At 38.2% G+C, this 19,397-nt stretch overlaps 1 protein-coding gene across 4 annotated transcripts in view; it reads right to left on the bottom strand.

Moving 5' to 3' along the window:
- The window catches only part of ubr3 (ubiquitin protein ligase E3 component n-recognin 3), a 78,191-nt gene that overhangs the window by 12,020 nt on the left and 46,774 nt on the right, over nt 1–19,397 (bottom strand). For 2 of the 4 annotated variants that reach the window (XM_079880260.1, XM_079880257.1), the window contains 7 exons: nt 15,507–15,656; nt 14,495–14,628; nt 13,814–13,924; nt 7,965–8,201; nt 7,619–7,755; nt 6,819–6,904; nt 1,738–1,843 (listed from right to left, as the gene is read on the bottom strand). In XM_079880260.1, the coding sequence (XP_079736386.1) occupies nt 1,738–1,843; nt 6,819–6,904; nt 7,619–7,755; nt 7,965–8,201; nt 13,814–13,924; nt 14,495–14,628; nt 15,507–15,656 (961 nt within the window). The remainder of the gene's footprint in view (nt 1–1,737; nt 1,844–6,818; nt 6,905–7,618; nt 7,756–7,964; nt 8,202–13,813; nt 13,925–14,494; nt 14,629–15,506; nt 15,657–19,397) is intronic. The other 2 variants (XM_079880258.1, XM_079880259.1) reach the window with 1 other exon arrangement.

The following is a 19,397-nucleotide window of genomic DNA, read 5'->3' as shown; positions in this document are numbered from 1 at the left end:
TGTGGGACTGAGTGCTGTCCATTAGAGCAGAAATCTGAACCGAGCTTTTGTGCATATTGACCCTAAATGGTGTTTGGACACTACTGCAAACACTCAAATAATTCACTCAAACACACACACATGCACAATGACATTCAATGACTTTACTGTCCAAACACAACTCTCAGATAATCTTTTTTCTGTTTGACAAGTGATTGCGGGCAGGCAGAAACAGAGAGAGCAGTGGCTTTATTCTAATTGCTGTATTAATAGCTCAGCGAATGTGCCCGAGGGTTCTAGTGACAGAGTTTTCCTTCACAAGCCCCAAACAAGGCATTTATAAATACATCTGCGTCCCCTCGGAGCCGGAGTCCAGCCCGGCTAACAGTCCTGAGAGACGCGCGGGTGAAAACCCTGTGTTACCGCCCGAACGCAGGAGAAATGAGGCCACTTAGCCAGCCGAGAGTGTTAAGTGCCTTTTAAACAGGAGACGTGATGAGCAGTAACCTCCACACAGCCATAAACCCTCGAAATAAACCGCAGCACTCAAGACATGTAGTGCTGCACACCATCATTTGCGAGATGCAGCAGTTATTGGTATCTATGGAAACCCCATTTGCTCTAATGTCTCTCTCTCGCTCTTTCAAAAAGATGCAGCAGCAACATTATAAAAGCCAGTGAGTAACAATAATACTTCTTTCAGGCAATTTTGTCATGTTCTTTAAAAAATAAATATTTATAGGAGCTAAACTCTTGTGTGTGTATGTAACGTTATCAATATTCAGTCACGTTTGAGTCTTTTTGACTGATTAAATATAATAAATAGTCATTTGTTTGTGAATCAGACCTCAATGGTCTCAGAGTTTTGTTTTGCAAAATGTTCTGAATAACAAATATAAAACTAGTGTTTTTGTAATTAATTAGAACTTTAAAATCAGTACATTTTAAAACATTCAGATACTACCGTTCAAAAGTTTAGCTACTGCAATTATATGTGTAGGTTTAATTACTGTAATTCAGTAATGAAAATCATGGACACCAAGTTTTTATTTATTTAAATAAAAAAAAAAAGAAGATTAAATTCAGCACAGTAAATGCTAATGTAATGTGACATAATTGTACTTTACAAGTTACACACTCTGGGATTGGTGTGAAATTTTATGCAAAATTTAAATAACGTTGTCTTTTTTAATATATTTTAAAATGTAAATTATTCCTGTGATCAAAGCTGAATTTTCAGCATCATTACTCCAGTCTTCAGTGTCACATGATCCTTCAGAAATCATTCTGATATGATGATTTGATGCTCAAAAAACAGTTCTTACTACTTTTGTCATCAATTAAAACATTATCATCAATGTTGAAATGATTAGAACGATTCATTTATATTCTTTGATGAAAAGAAAGTTCACAAAAACAGCATTCATTTGAAATAGAATTATTTTGTAACATTATAAATGATCAATTTAAAGCATCCTTGCTGAATAACAGTCCAATAATTTGAACGGTAGCATATGTAGGAAGACTTCAATTATTTTACAGGCAATGCATCATGGGAGTAAGCGCTCGCACAAGTTCTTTTGTCAAAATTCCATAATTAAAGTAAATTCTCTGATTGGTGGATCTCTCTGTAGGATTGTGCAGTTCTACAGTGTGAGTTCAGAAATGTAACATTATTTCATAAAAAGGTTTGATCTCTGATCAGGAAATATGTGTGTGTGTGTGTGTGTGTGCGCGCGTGCGTGCGTATACACTCACTCAGGCTCTCTGCTGTGCGTGGTCTGTGTGAGTCTGGTCCAGGGGTTGTATGCTGAATCTATGCTGTAGAGACGCATGTGCATGGCCAGCACATGAAACAGCTGATCTGAAACAGACAGAACACACACACACACAAGTGTTAGTGTGTGTAACATGATAAATGGAGTTTGCGTAAAGCCTCTATGTGTGTAGGAGGAAGTGACAGACATTAGACATCATGAAAACTTGTCCTTTTTCCCACAGATCAATGTCTTTAACACATGCTGGACAGAACATGTGTTAAAGGCACTGAACCCACCGGACACTCTCAAAGCATGATGAACCTGCAACTTTAGCTCAGATTACAACACAAACTCTGAGGAAGACAGACAGCATTTGTCCAAATGACTGAGGTTTCAAGGATGATGACAAGAAGAACATGTGGCTATGTTTCTAGTCTCATACAACTTGTACCATTTCTGCACTATTTATACTGCATATAGACTACCGTTAGAAAGCTTGGGGTCTGTAAGCTTTAGTAAACCATTAAATGCTGTATTTATTTGATAAAAAAAAGCAATAAAATTTATATTTAAAATAACAGTTTTCTATTGTTAAATATTTGAAAAAGTGTAATTTATTTCTGTGATGCAAAGCTGTGATCCTTCAGAAATCATTCTAATATGATGATTTGCTGCTCCAAAAAAAAAAAAAAAAAAAAAAAATTGTATTATCAATGTTGAAAACAGGCGTGCTGCTTAATATCTTTGTGGAAACAGTGTCACTTTTTTTATGTTATCATTCTATTCCCAACATGCCTAGATGACTGATGACTGAAGCTTATGTCCACATACACTCATCAACCACTCTAAAAATGGAAGTTCATTAACCTACTTCTGTGAGCAGGACATCTAGTGTAGGTGAACAGTTTGTGACTGCAACGTCGTGTGATTTAGACAGTAACATAAGGGACATTTACACTATTTCAGCCTAATTTTTCTCCTGTGAATGCAACAAAAGAAGTGGCATCTCTCTCAGACTCATTAAAACACCAGTAACATTCAAGAAGCTGGCTTATCTACAGACTCATGACAGAGCAATAGCACCACCTACAGGCGATCACCAAGTTATGAATAACTTATCAGATCACCATCTTCATAACACCTTTGGGAGTCTCACAAACAGTTTAAGAATTTGTTTTTTTAGTTAAAACATGCTAAAACACATTTTCAGGCTAGTTCATCCAACAGTAAAACTATCATAAATGACTCTTAAACAAAGACAGGGTTCTAGTTGCTCTATTGCACGGTACTTTCATTCATTTTTAGGGTCCCTCTCCTTCCCTAATGTCTCAGACAACTAGCAATACGTTTAGGTGTTAAAATATGTTTGCATTTTGTTCTATTGCAAAAATGTTTGTGAATGCCCTCTAAACCTCAGACATGATGGCACAAGGAAATATGAGAGATCTTCAGATATCTATTCCATTCCTCCATCCTCGTTTCAACCCATTTCCCAATCACTTCATCATGAAGCCAGACAGCTGAAACTGAGATCTCTGCATCGCTCTATTTCTCGTTCACATCTGTCTCTCCACCGCCTATCCTCACACACACACACACACACACTCTCCGGCTCCATATTGATCTTGTGTCTCCACACACCTGTGATTATAGTGTGCACACTCGGCCCTCTTCACACACCATCAATCACACACAGACATGAGCGAGAGAGAGACTTAGATGGTCAACTGGCAAAAGTGAATGACCTCCAATCTACACTAACATGCAGAGAAACATTTTTCATCAAATGACACTCAAATTCTCCAGAATACAACCCAGAATCACTCTGACTAAACTAGAGGACATTGGACAGCAGTGGAATAGAACAGAGTCATTATCTAAGGCAAGTGCTAACGAGCCACTTTCATTTGAACAAATCAATAACCTTAACTTTTAAACTTTGTCATGTAAATGGTTCTGTACAACCCCATGGACATTTTTGGACAAGTGCGATATTTCTTTTTATACCATGTCTGTCTGAATACTTGATTCTGATTGGCTGGCAGGTGTGCGTTCAAACTGCTTATCACAAGGCTTTGTGGAATACTTAATTCTGATTGGTCAATCGCGCCATCCGGCAAGTCAGCAGCGCTATACGCTTGCTAGGAAAAAAATTTCCTTATGGAAGTTTTGCATTTGGTGAGCTAATAAATTATTAAAGCTCAGTCAAATCAACATTTTGTGTACAGTTATTTAATTATGCCATCCAGTATCGTGGACTCGCTCTCTGTTGTTTCATTCAAATGCAGCTGCTGCCATTTTGCGACTATTGTTTTGAACAGTGTATATGATAAACACATACGATTTTAAAACAGTTTCATCTCAGATCAATATCTCCTTATCTTCATAATTATTTATGTGGCAAAATACTGTTTTCAAAGAATCAAAGAATCCTGAAAAAAATAAAAAAATAAATTGTACACCACTGTTTTCAACATTGATAATAAACAGAAAAGTTTCTTGAGCATCAAATCAGCATATTATAATGATTTCTGAAGGATCATGTGACACTGAAGACTGGAGTAATGATGCTGAACATTCAGTTTTGATCACAGGAATAAATTACGCTTTATAATATATTCAAATAGAAAACAGTTATTTAAAATTGTAATAGTATTTCACAATCTTACTGTGTTGTATTTTTAATCAAATAAATGCAGCCTTGATGAACATAAGAGACTAAAAAAATCGTTCCGATCCCAAACTTTGGAACGGCAGTGTGTGTGTGTGCAAGAATATAGGCCTATGAATATAATTGCTGTAGTAATTCATTGTTCTATTGGAATTACTCCATAGTGACAGATTCCCCTCTTTCACATTCAAGCCTCTGAGGAACTCTCTGCACACATTGGCTTGATATTAATAACTAATGTACTTGAAATGTGCAAACACTAAGAAAATACAAGTATCAGATTGAGACTCAGTATCGGGTCAATATTCAATGACTCGGATCGATTGAAAACCTGATCGGGACAACCCTACTAACAACCACTCGCAACACTAGCAATATGGCGGTGAGATCTGCACAGCCACTCACATTCTCCTTCTTTGTCCATACTTCCTATTTTCTTAGTCTCAGTACATTAGAGCTTAGCAAGAGAACGAGTAAATCTGGCCCTCTCTATGGATGTGTGTTTAATGTAGCTCAGAAAATGGCTGTTTTGCTGGAGTGTGAAATCTCTCCAGCTGCACTTGATTGTCAGGATTTTTTCATAACAGCTCAAAGTCTGCACACACACTCATTTATACAGAGCCAGTGTGTGGATGTGTGTCGACTGACTGATCTTGACTGCGAAAATCCAACAACAGCAGTCTCGACATTCTCCTTACATCCAGTCAATCAGCATACAAGTATATCACCAACAGTCCATCATCCCAGAAGAATGCCATTCCTGAACAATTAGAACAGTCCGTTCCCATTTGAATCATGGACAGTAGAGTCCACTTGGGAAATTTCATTTGCGGTGGCGTTGTGTAGTGGTTAAGGTTCAAGGCTGGTAACTGCAAGGTTGAATCCCCTTACGGCCCTATCAATGAACTCTTTGTATCCTTGAACACTAAATTGAAGACAGTGAACTTCAGATTACTCAGATAATTAAAGTGAAATAAGTTCAGGACCAGTGGCTGACACATTCAAGGTCAACGTCATATGTAAAGAGCAGTGTGCCTGACATACACAAAACTGCTGTAATTAAATGAATACATTTACTCAATTCACAAAAGAATTTAAAAGTGAACATGTTTATTTTCAGTTATCAATGCTGACGTGGATTTGGGAACTGACAACATCTGCCAAGTGGGCACTGTTAGATTCTGAAAATCACAAAATGACCAAGCCTGGCAGCCTGGCACAAAATACTTTAAAGAAATATGACATTAAGAGTGTGTTCACAATTCGCATGTTTGGTTCGATTAAAACAAACTATTGTGCGATGGCTCTGTTGGTACCAAACAAACGGGCCGCGACCGACCAAACCAAATGCAGGATGTAACGTCACAAGATGCAATCCTAAAAAGTATGGATGCACCGATATGAAAATTTTGGCCAATACCGATAACCGATAAATCGGTATATTTGAAAGCCGATAACCGATATATTGGCCGATAAATCTACATCCAAACTTTTATTAATTAATTAATTAATATTAATTAATTTTTGAGAGCCTGATAACAAAAACAAAAGTCTCACCATGTCTCAAGAGCACAATTGTGTTCTCATTATAATTTTATGTAGTCTATGTGACAGACTTGCGCTGCACATGTTGCACTTTACTGTATTTTCCGTTTTTGAAGCGATTCCAATCATATTTCAAGCAATTCAAAGACATCATGGTGAACAGTGTGCATCTGAAGTGTCTCAGCTGAAGGAAATAATACATTAATATATCGGCTAAATTTTCTTATTGGCCTGATAACGATAACTTTAAAAATTAACATATATCGACCAATACCGATATATCAAGCATACCTGATTCTTCTCGTCATTGTTGCAATATTGTCCATTACAGTTCGGTACAGGCATTAGAACCGCTATGTCCTTGCAGCAGATGTGTTAGTGTGTGCAACGGAGGAATTCCTGCCGCTAATTTGACATTTTATGACCTCTTTATGAGTTCTCAACTGATAAAATATGTACACGCATACAAGCACATTGAGCGTACAGCACTGTTTTGGATGGTCAGTGAGTTCCGTTGCAAAATATAAATCATCAGGATGTGAACATATAATTTTGCCTTTTATCTTTTGGTTTGGTGTTAAAAAAAAAAATGTCAGTGTGAATGCTAATCGAAATAGGGCTCAATTTAGTATTTTCTTCATTTTTTTTGGGTCCGAACCAGAAGAACCAAGAGAACCACAATTGTGAACACACCGTAACTCTGCATTGCTCCCTAACAAAGCTGATAGTATTCTCTGGAAATGTTGACGTTTTGTAACTCAAATTGAACACCGATAATAATCTATAAATGTAAAAAAAGCTAAACAAAATACATCCAACAAACTCAGGAAACAAAAAGAGAGGGAAAAAAGAGAGAAACTCACTGAGACAGGAGCGTTTGGCGGCAGCACTGGCCCCCCCATTGCACAGATCCCCCCCACGATGAACCAACTCTAACTCCAGATTAGTCCTGAGAGAGAAAGAGAGAGAGACAACATGTGGACTAGAGCAGCTCTGAGGAAAAATGGACCTAACCTTTTACAATGCCTTATAAAACCTTGAAATGCATTTTAATGCAAGCTAAAGAATGAACAACACAAATAAAAGAATGGAACATAGAAAAGACAGCAAGAAAGAATGAGAGAGTAGACAACAGAACAAATGAAATAAGGGGGAAAACAAATGAACCAAAGCACATGCAAACAAAAGAATGAACAAGAGAACAAACAAACAGTGAAAGAAACAACAAAGGGAAGACCAAGCTAACTAAACACTGAACAATACAAACAAACAAAAGAAACTAAGAAAGAATGGATTAATGGAACACGGGAAAGAAAGTACAAACATACAAAACAAATAATATATACAATATTCATGTTTTCCCCTTTTTCGACACCGCTGAATATAAAAAACAGCATACTCTTCCTCAAGGAAACACTGATCATACTGAACGACAAATCACAACTAAAATTATGCCATTTTTACAAATTTTACCAAGAATATAAACACTGTCATGACATCAGAACATCTGCAATGCAAGACACGCACACTTTATGCTGTACTGAACTTCCCTCTAATGCCAAACATAATGAGAACACTGAAGCTTAGATTAAAAAACACTGACCCATAAAACAAAAGTGGAAAAACTGCACAATTTATGTCTTAAATAGATGCTCTTTCTCACCTGGCCACGGAGTACATGAACAGGAAGTCGTTGTCAGGTGACCCTGGGTTCTTCCCATAATCCATGTATTTTTTCTGCGTGGTGTTTTTAATGTCCTTTATAACGGATTCCATCTCTTTACTCAGGTTGGACTCCGCCTGAGAGGGAGAAAACAAGTCATGACATGCAAGTCTATGACACTGGCTTGAGATTTTGTGTTATGAGATGTTAAACCCCAACAATATTTGGTGGGGCATGAAAGATCACATGGAGGTGAATGGCACACCAGTCCGTTCTCTGAATCAGGATGGAGGGATGAGATGAACAGAACATAAAAGAGGGGAGGGGAGAGCGCTCTAATAAATACCAGTATGGGATCTCTCTGCTTTACGCTGGCGCTTACTGGGAAAATGCCCAGCTGCTCCTGAAGGTCCTCCACTTCCTTCACCAGGGTGGACAGGCTCTTGTTACTGGGAGTGTGCCAGGCGCCCGTCTCCATCCCACGCCCAGGACGGCAGGGCAAAACACTGTTGGCGAACTGACGACACAGTGGACAGGTGAACTCACCCTTATCCACAGAAAACCCCTGAAGAACCTGATCATTCTGAGGAATAAACAAATACGGTTAGGTTTAAAGCAGACTACTTTATAAGTTTTTTTTAAAAACAGACATAACACTTATAGTATCCCATATATGCTCTTATAGAGACAGACTTTTGACTATTAGCATAAAAGTCTGGTCCACATTGTAGTTTAAGATGTGTTCGCACTTGTAGTTTGGTTCACTTAGTTCGAACCAAAAAAAAACAAAAACATTTAGTCCTGGTGCACTTGGCGTTCACATTGGCATTTTGATACCGAACCTAAAGGCATTGGGATTTGTTCATAACCTGAATGGTCGGATTTTGCCTGAACCAAACTGTGATGGGCAACATCACGACTATGATGAGAAAAAACGGGTATGCTTGAGCACTCGGTCCTTTTTAGGGTCGCATCTTGTGACATCATGTCCCGTTTTTGGTTTGTTTACATGTCTTTGGTCCGTGTTGCATTCATATTTCATTCGAACCGCCCAAGTTCATTTGGAAGCGGTGCGAGACCCATCTCTTCAGCATCTCGGTCCTCTTGTTTGGTGCGCACCAGGATTCGGATGGCAGCGTTCACACTTGGGGTGTATTACACCTGTCTTGTTTGGATCGATTGAATCGAACTCAAGTTCGTTTCCCCCCTTGGTGCGGATCTTTTCGGGAGGTGTGAATACATCAATCGCACTCGGGTGAGGACCAAACAACTGTACCGAGACCCAGCTGAAGAGGTGGATCATCTGATTTGCTGATCAGAGAGACCTAGATGGTTTATGTATATGAAGGAGATGTACTAAGTATGGTGGGGCCAAGTTATGCAATGCTTTATACAGAACTACACAGACAACCAATGAAGTTTAGGTAAAATTGGTGTTACATGCTGCTTTTTACCTGTTAAAAGTCTAGCAGACGCATTTTGAAACGATTGAAGCTGGTTTAACAGTGCTTGGCTAACACCCACATATAGTGAGTTACAATAATCTAGTCTTACAGAAATAAAAGCATGAATAATCCTTTCAAAATCAAAGTTCTTCATTACAGATTTACAGAAAGGGGCTAACTCACCCAAGTCAAAAGAGTTTTGAGTGTCAGGGGCCGCAAACCAGATTATTTCAGTTTTACTTTTATTCAGATTCAGAAAATGTTGTGACTTCCAAGATTTAACTTCTTGTAAACATCTCAATAGTGACTTTTGTCCTTTACGCAGAGGTAAATACACCTGAGTGTCATCAGTAGTGGGATTTAGCACTGAATTGATAGTACTGAATAAAATATTAAGAGTACTGAGGTACCTTAAGATTAGATCAGCAAAATATTTTCTCCTAGCTGACTTAACTGCATTCTGGTAGGTACTGTAGATAAAGACTCACGTAGTATATCATATGACACTTGTAATTTATCCTTCTTACACCCACGCTCCGCTTTCCTACAAGCACGCCTCAAACCCTGAGTAACCTCATTTTGCCAAGGTTCTGGTTTGGCCTTAACACTCTTAACCCTCAGAGGAGCAATTGAGTTTAGGATAGAAGAGCATACAGAATTATAAGTATCAAGTGAAACATTCACATCTGAATGCAAAGGGCTCTCTAAAGTAAAATTGATATCAGATTCAATGAATGCATTTTTAAAATGCTCAATAGTGACTGGATTTAGGGCTGTCGCGATAACCGCAATATCGCAGTACCGCGCTATTGACAAGCCAACCGCAGAGGAATTCAAGTAACCGCAGCAACCGCGATATTCACGTCTTTTCTTTTTTCATAAGGCGAAACCCTTCTTGTTTTGAACTTCGTGCATGTGTATTGAATGTTAAATAAGTTAATAATGATAATAAGACGTGGTGATCATGGTTTTATCATGGTGATTTGTACAGAGGCTTCGTGGATTTGCACTTAAGCCTAAACAGACTGTGAATGAGAGAGATCGACTGAGCGCGTGCGATTACCTGCGTCTGTATTTGAGGTCAAGTCATACTCGTGAAAAGGTTGCCGTGTCCAAGGAAAGATAAATATTTGTCCTGTCATCCTTTTAACGTTTAAAATAAAGGGTATTTACCATGAATGGCATCAGCGACAGCGCTGGTCAGCATCCACAGCGCAAGGAACTCGCGGTCGCGGGAAACAAAACTCAGTGAGTCACGCATTGAATCAATGCCATTTGTCTCTATTAAGTGAAGCTTCAGTGTTACCCATGCGACGCATTGCTGGTCAGCTGAGCCTTGAAAAGTGGAGCTCAAAGTTAAAAATAATTAACCTTGTTTCACTACTATCTTTTAATGAATCAATCAGCGTTTTTGAACGTGTTGTTGAATGAATGGTTTAATGACTCACTCAAAGACAGTCCGTTGCCGTAACAACTGCGCTCTGAGTGACAGGCTTTCAATGCGCAGAGACGCTGTTTAGATTCGGTTTATTTTATTTTTTTACAGTCTATGGTTTATTGGTTACTGAAAATGTACTCGTTTTTGTGCATGCTGACCACATCATGACACTTATTTATATAGCAACAAATAAATCAAAATAAATTAATAAATGCGGTAAAACCGCATATCGCGCTATTGAGCCACTCAAAATTACCGCAAGGGAAAATCCTTCACCGCGACAGCCCTAACTGGATTTAAGTTCCGGACCTGGCGAATTGGAAATGAGGTATTACGAACGACACAAGGGAGAGTTACCGAACAAGTAACAGGCATATGATCAGAGAGAGCTAAATTGTGAATTGTAACATCCCCAACAGAGAGACCATAAGTTAGTAGTTAGTATTAAGTCCCAAGATATGTCCATGAACATGAGTGGATCCAGAAACGTGTTGTGTGAGGTTAAGAGTCAATCATATCCAAAAAAAATATTTTGCCAGTGCATTGGATGGACAACAAACATGCACACTGAAATCTCCCACAATTAAAAATTAATCATATTTTAAACAAATCTCACCTACAAAGTCTGAAACCTCCTGTATAAAATCCTTATTATATTTAGGAGGCCGATATATAATTGCACAAACAATTGGTTCTGTAGTGTTTAATTGAAACAATTGCAGTTCAAAACTGGTAAACACTCTGGTGTGAAGAAAACGACAATTGAAAGTGTTCTTAAAAATAGATGCCAAACCACCTCCACGACCAGAAGCCCGAGGGGAATTCAGAAAAACCGCAGTTTGGAGGAAGCAACTCCGAAAACGGGGATAAGTCACCATTATTTAGCCAAGTCTCTGTCAAACATAAAATATCCAGGCTCTGAGTATTAAAAAAGGCACTCAAAATAAATGTTTTGTTTGTGAGAGAGATCGCATATTTATTAAAGCTACACTGTGTAGGATTTACTCCCATCTAGCGGTGAAATTGACTACCAACTGAATATTACTTTCTAGCTCCTCCCATTCCGAAGGCGTTTTAACTCCTACGGTGGCCGTATTATTTCAAATCTGCCGGCAAACGCGAGCAAATCTCCCTCTCGCATTCGTCACGGTGCCACTGCGTGTAAAAACGCGAAAGGCGAAGCTTGATGGATGCGCAACATGGCTTCCGCCATTCGAGCGACTCGCTCGTATGTATTCTAAATGGTAGATTATACACTTACGAGAATACTTAATTAGTTGGTTGAAGTGATTACACATTAATGAGAACGTATCATTTTGAAATAACGTGTTTTTTGCTAAAAATCAACTTAAAATATTACACAGTGAAGCTTTAAAGCAAACCTTAGTTCAGTAGAGGCCACCGTATCCAATTCGGGAGAGATCGTAGATTTTGCAAAATCGCTCTCCGTCTGTGAAGCACAGAAGGCTAGCGCAGCGGGGGTGGACTAACAAAGTCTGAGACAGATGTAATCCACTTGTATGGCTTCCAAATTTTCGTTCACTTGCAAAAAGGGTAGTGTGAAAGCGAACCACACCCAAAAAAAAAAAAAAAAATAATAATATCATCATTGTATTTGGTCTGGACTAAAGCAAGTGAACTAGCGGTCTTTCCTGGTGTGAATACACCCTTATTCAAATGAGTCGCACTAACAGAGCAAACGCACCAGAGTTCGTTTAATTGAACCAAACATGGCAAGAGTGAGCACAACCTTATTCTGTTATCATGTTTGAAATGGGGTTCTGGGTGGTTGTTAGGGTGTTGTTAGGAGGTTGCTTACTGGTCCAAGTCAAAATAACCCTGTGATATTCTAGTCACTAGTCTAGATATGGCTTGGTTTCGTGTCTTAATAGACAAGTTTCCATCCAAGGATTTTTTTTTTTAGAGCATCAAAAGATATCAGTGATGTAAATGCTAATTATTGATAAAACTTTAGTGCATAAATTCTGTTGATATTTCACATTGCAAAAAACATGTCCAAAAAGTGCAATGCAATTTAATGCAAATAAATAAGGTGTCACATGACAGAATTCCACATGCATCCTTATGTCATTCCCATTATATCAAAATGATCAATATTATCAGTGTTTTATTGTCCCATGAAAACATTTTGCATACTAGAAAGTTACATGCAGTCTTATCAGATTCTTAATTTAAATTCTTTAGTAAGATGGCCGCGTTTTCTCATTACTCTCATCCATTTTACAAGGATTTGGGGAGATCAGGAATGCATAGGATAAAAATTTGCGAAATACACAAAATGACGTATGGAAATGGCTCAAGGGCAGTTTTTTGTTTTGTGATACACCATAGCTCATGCTACAATTTGGATGACGTCATCACGCGCACACAATTTTAGAATAAGGCCAATTGGAAGAAAACAGCCTGTCAATAACAGAACAGAACTGGAGCTTATGACTTTAAGCAAGCTCTTGGTATTTTTGTGTGTAATACGCATCAGTTTTGGGGGTTTGTGTGCATCTCCTGAGGCTGAGACTAAAGTGCTCATAATTCTAGAGAAAATTCTCTTGCTCTACGCGCCAATGCTCATGTCACAGATTATTAAGCAGATGGTGATGTCAGACTGCCCTTATTAGCATAAGCACAACACACCTCTCAAAGGTTCAGTTGAGAACAAACAGTGGTGGATGGACCTCTAATGACAGATCAGATTCTGAACTAATAGCCCAGGATCTTGTCTAGAAAAAGACATTTTATATTTGTACATCATGGAAAGTATTGTTGAACGTACCAACTTGTGTATCAACAAAATTTAACACAAGTAAAACAGAATATTAAAATTCATTTTTAGCAGACAAGACAGTAGATAAACTGATATTAAAATTCATTTTTAGCAGACAAGAGACTAGATCAACTGATAGTCTTTATGTATAAGTCAATGAAGACAGTTCCTCCACTCTAGAGTCTGTGGTTCACAAGGCTCCGCTGCCATGGGACATTTTCATAAATGATGAATTGGGGTTGGAATACAGCCGACAGAGAGTGTGAACGGTGAATACTGAATATGTCTCTGACAGGGGAGTCAAACGCCAGTCTTGACAGACACTAGATCAGAAGCCACTTTATATTAGACAGCTGGATGAATGATTCCAGAATCATCTGTTGGGTTAAATCATTTAAGAGCTGTTCAAATGCCAGGTGGGCTGTGAGAGTGGGGTCACTGTGCACATATACTTTCCCTAACTGCAGTAAGACTTTCCAAATGCATGATAAATGGCTTGATAAGTTACAGCTCTTTACAGTGATTCTCACCCGTAAGGATTCCATGTAGGACTTGTGACAGTCTATATGAAGAGTGTGGCCGCACGTCTGCACATATACACCCCCGTCCCAGCCAACAGACACAGACTGCAGACAGGAACTCTGGCAAATTGAGAACATGGAAAAAAGAGAAACTTCAGAACATGTCATGACCTAATGAGTGGCATATTAGATTTGATGTATTATTAAACTCATACTGAACACAAAGCTTTCACTATCACTTGGGGTTTTCCATACAACGAAAGTCAATGGGATCCAAAACACTGCCAATTCCACTGACTTAAAAGCAATATGACACATGAGAAATTGATTTTTACTACGTGTCACACTGTGCCTAACAAACCTTTACTGAGGTAACAACAATGCAATTTATTGGCCTCTTGTGGTATACTGCATTATTAAAGCATGTGTGTAACCGTAATGAGGTTGTACCTGTATGAAAGTATGTCGTGCATAAGTGGTGGTGCATTTAAAACACTTGAAACATTTTAGCCTCTCGAAAAAATAAAAGAAGAAAATGGATAATTGCATGCTTATGCAGTCATATTGCACTTATATGCCTGAACAAAGATGTTTGAGATGTTTCAAATTGAGTTTTATATTGTTATAAAACTATATATAGTGTGTTATAGAGAGGTTATTGTGAGTTGTGCGTTTATATATGGCACGTACATCTTTAAAGTAGCGTTGCATAAGGGACAGTCTAACATCATTGGTCGCTCCACATGTGTCCTCGGGGTAGATGTGTTCCTCATCTGTAGTGGGCAATCGCTTTGGCATGTCACTACGACAGCGGTGCCCCAACACTGAAATACACACATATACACACTCTTCAGAAATGCCAATCATATGTTAATTAGCTGCCATCATCACATTTATGGCACTCACCATTTGAATACTATAATGAAATACCACGTCAAAGTCAAAACTGTAACGAATGTCACGCCGATGCTTGCTGACCCTAAACCCTACCATACTGAATACTCAGCAATAATCAGAAGCCTATCAGTCCATCAAACCTCAAAGAACTGTTGATTTTCTGCAGAGAATTTCTCTACAGAGTCAGACATGACTGCTAGAAAGTTGCCATCTTGACCTTGAGGCGTTTCAAGAGTACTAAAGTCACATAGACAAATCAAAGACCAGTGATTATTCATAAAACACCATGTTAATTTGATCACAGCACCAGCTGAGAAGTCACAGAAGCAATTAAAACACTGTTGTTAAAACAAGTAGAGTAAAGAGGGTGAATTTAAACTCATGGGTGGTTTAATGCACAGTTAAAGAGCTCCAGTGATCTGGACCACAACCTGAACCTGCAGATGGAAAGCTGTAAAGCTACACACAGTCCTAGTGGTAATATAGAGACTTACGCAAATGAAAAACGGCAGTGATGTTCAGTACATAGGTGTACACAATGCATATAGTTTCAGCTGCTTTGTATTCTGAAAAGCACTATACAAAAAAATGTACATGGGTGTTGATCATTCAGTAGACAAAACTTAAAGTCCCCCTGTAGTCAATAATTGAATCCCTCAACTCATCTTTGATCACCGAAAGTACATTTATTTTTCATTACTAGAAGCCCTGATGTTATCCGTTTTAAAGTTGGCCTAAAATCCACTTATACAAGCCATTGTTGCTATAGACACTGCTACAATGCTGATGTTGGAGTGTGTGATACCTGATGAAGCCTGCAGCAGCACCACCAGTCCTGTGGGTCTGTCTTCAGTGGACGGGCCGCTTTGACCACAGATCACACAGTCATACAGAACTTCAGAGTCCAAAGGTTCTGTCGAGCCCACGTCCATCACTGCATCCGTTTCAGGAGACTCTATTAAACACAAAAATCAAACAAAACAAAAGTCAGATAACCTAGAAAAGGAATTATAGAGTCTTTGAGATCACAAAATCTCCCTTCAAATAAAAGTGGTTTCTTTCCACAATCTAGTGAGATGCCCACATATATAGCATTTTAAAGGTGCTGTATGTCTTTTTTTTTTTTTTTTACTGTACTAAAGCATAAAAATACCATACTATGTTTGCAGAGATTTAGGAAACATGCCAAGTTCAAATACTTGTTTCTCTGAAAAACAATTATACAGCCAGTTATTCTACTTTGAAACGTGCATTTCGTGTCGGTATGTCTGTTTTTGTTTTGGTCTGAGTGATCCCGTGTGATGCTGCCCACTGCCAATTTACCCAAGAGTATTTTGACTCCCTGGGAAAACATAGCTTATTGCAGCCATGAAAGACAGCAAATGAATTGGGTCAGAAATAGCAGATTCTACAAGACCTAAAAAGCATTGGCATTCATCTAAAAAGCCCTATAACCAGAGGCACATTAAAACGCGAATTAATATACAGTGTAAGGCTCGTCGCATAAATATTTCTGCCATTCAAGATACTTTGTTTCGGTCAAATTCTAGGGAAGCATCACATGTTTCCTTCACAGAGAAGGCAATCCCAGAGTCCACTGTGAAAAATACCAGCCCCAAAAAAATTGCATTCAAGATTCCATGAGTTGAGAGAGATGTTGATTGTAAATAATTCTAATAAATAAGTATTGAAAAACAAATCCTTGATACAGCTCAATAGGTTTCAGAGAAGAGATAAAGAACATCAATTTAGATAAAGCATCAGGGATACTTTGCATGGGTGGCCCATTAGATTCAGTTTAAGTTGTGTAGACATTGATTGTTCACCAGAAACTTTAGAAAGACTGATAAAGTTTGAAGCTCCTATCAAAAAAGTACCAAAAAGTATCATGGGATTCTTTAAATACTTCCATGATAAGGTCATTCATTACCATGGCATCCCACTGATTCATGGTCCCACCACAGTACTTTATTGTAAGGGTTTGGCGTTTTCATTTTACATTAAAAAAAGAGAGAAGCCAAGCATAAAAGTCAGAGAAAAAGGGGGTGAAATCCAATAACTGAACATGAATTATGAGCTCAGTAGATTGGAAAAACTTAATTAGATATATAATGTGGATCTGAATTACTTTTTTGCACTCTTGTGCGTAAATTAGCAAACAGCTAATGGATGTTCAGGCGATCATGCATTAAAAGCAGTAACAACAGAGCTAATGTTGTGTGAAGTGATGACGAGGCTCAAGGAATGGTTTGAAATCTTAAAATGCTTAAAATGCCTTAAACGTGTCTGTAACTGTAAAAGTGTTATTAAATTTACCATAATATCAGAATTATTTTTAATAAAGTGATGCATGTTCGTGAATTGTTTGCTATTTAATGAATTTACTGATTAACATATACAACATATATAGATCACGATTCTGAATAGACCACTAAACAAAATGACATGTAATTTACTACAAGTTCTGACAAGATGTTAATTGAGTAGGTACTTATTTTGAATGAATTACTTCATGACTGCTAAAAAAAAAAAAAAAAAAAAAAAAAAAAAAAAAAAAAGATCTATATAGTATGATTGTGTGTAGTATAAATGTAATCCGGACGTACAACATGCACCATGTTGTCATCATCATGTGATCTACCAGCGTCACTTCACTGCCATTGATAAATCCTCCTTGTGGCCTCATGGGATAGTAAAGTGTCCATCGAATGCACACTTCAGAATCTCACTGGAGGTACAGTAGTAGGTCATCCGGAGACTTTTTGCCCACTTTTTTATGAGTTCTGTGGGTTTCGGACATACTTCCTATGTCACATACTGTTTTTCACCTAATATGTAGTAGGAAAGTATGCAGTCTACATTTTTTTCATTATTGGATGAATCAGCGTTTTTGAACAAATCTCTTTTTACAAGATGTAAAACAATTCTCTGATGTCCCCAGAGTGTGTGTGGGAAGTTTTAGCTCAAAATACCCCACAGGCAATTTTTTACAGCATGTTAAAATTGCCACCTTTTGAGGATGCGCAAAAACACAGTTTTTGTCCCTTTAAATGCAAATGAGCTGCTGCCCTCTGCCCCCTTTCAAGAGGGCAGAGCTTCAAGAGCTCATGCAACAAACCAACAGGACAATTTCTTGCACTGAAATGTCAGCGGTGTTCAGTTCAAACCAGAGTCGTATAATAATGCCCACAGAGCCAGAGAATATATGCTGTATGGAGATAGAACAAGTGAATAGTTTAGTTTAATTACGGTTATAACTACTTCTGTTGTCACCTTGCTTTTATCCACTATACAAGCCTGCTGTAATGGACCGTGTCCGAATGATGGCCAAAACTTTACTGATGAGTTTAATGAAGTTTATTGTAGATCAGACAAAAGCTGAAGCATCAGTTTACACTCCAGAAAATCACTGTAAGAGCTGAATAAACAGTACAAGAAGTGCGCATAAAAGTCTTATCCAGACTGTAAGCTGGATCACGAACATACAGTATTTGTACTGATCCATCCTTGGTATTTAGGTATATGGGGGTGCATTCCCTTCAAAATTAAATGTCAGGTGATGCCAGGAGTACATGAAGACTGTTATGTTCACTCTTACATCCAACAACAAAGCACCTGAGTTGCTTACGAGACATTCCTGTCTACAGCTGCTCCGGTGTCGAAACAATTGCTGAGTGTGCTTAGCTCACTCAGGGCGGGCCTACGCTAAAACTGCAGTGTCAGTCAACCCTCGTGGGAGGGGCTTGTGCAAAGTGCCGTCACTTTGGCCTGAATCTGTGAACGACTTGTTCGGAGACGGTGCTTATGATTTATGGGGATTTAAAAAAAAAAAGCACTTGGTGGATTTGTATCATTATAGGGTGGTTGTGTACACACTACCAACACATATATTGGTGCTCAAACACCATGTAAAATGCGAAATATTTGACATCACTTTAAAAGTAGCGTGCCCAGTCATAAACACTGCTGACTCCCCTACTTTTAAAGTCTGCTATTCCATTAATTACCTTTTCTAAATCATTCCTAAACATTAAAGAACGAGCAAATGGAGGCTTTGTAAATGTCAGTGTGTGTTTGGATTGATTTATAGCTTAAGGTGCACTGACAGTGACAGGAAGTCTATGGGGAAATGAACCGTTTGTGTTAGAAAGTTAATGTGACAGTGTTTGCCTGAGGCAGCCGGCCAGGTACTGCTGCCCTCCACACACCTGTCCTAAATAAACACTATAATACGAGATACTTCAACAACTAGTCGTCACATGTGGACAATTCATGACCTTTGTACACAGTAAAAAGGTCAAAACATAAAATTTCATAATGGTGAAACTAGTTTTTGTTGATTACATTCTAATTCATTCATCCAGTAGACCTTGTTCATCAGAAAAACACACGAGCATACACAAACTCAAGGGTTAATGCAGACACCACATCAGTCAAGCTCTAATTATACATTAAACAAGATTAATGAACCTGACCACCAGTTCACAAACAAATAAAGTATTTATTACAAAGCAATTATGCAGCAAATACAACTTAATTAACCCAAGAGACGTTTCCATAGCAATAAAAGCAATATGTGAACTTTGAGAGATTTATGACACAGCATTATTATCCTACGCACTATTAAACAAACCCAAAATGACTAAAATAGTTCAGTTTCAATCACTGTATTGCTGGTGGTAGCAAAATAACTTTA

The sequence above is a fragment of the Squalius cephalus genome, assembly GCF_949319135.1.
Source record: "Squalius cephalus genome assembly, chromosome: 9".
Lineage (NCBI taxonomy): Eukaryota > Metazoa > Chordata > Actinopteri > Cypriniformes > Leuciscidae > Squalius > Squalius cephalus.
This window is presented reverse-complemented; position numbering and strand designations above follow the sequence as displayed.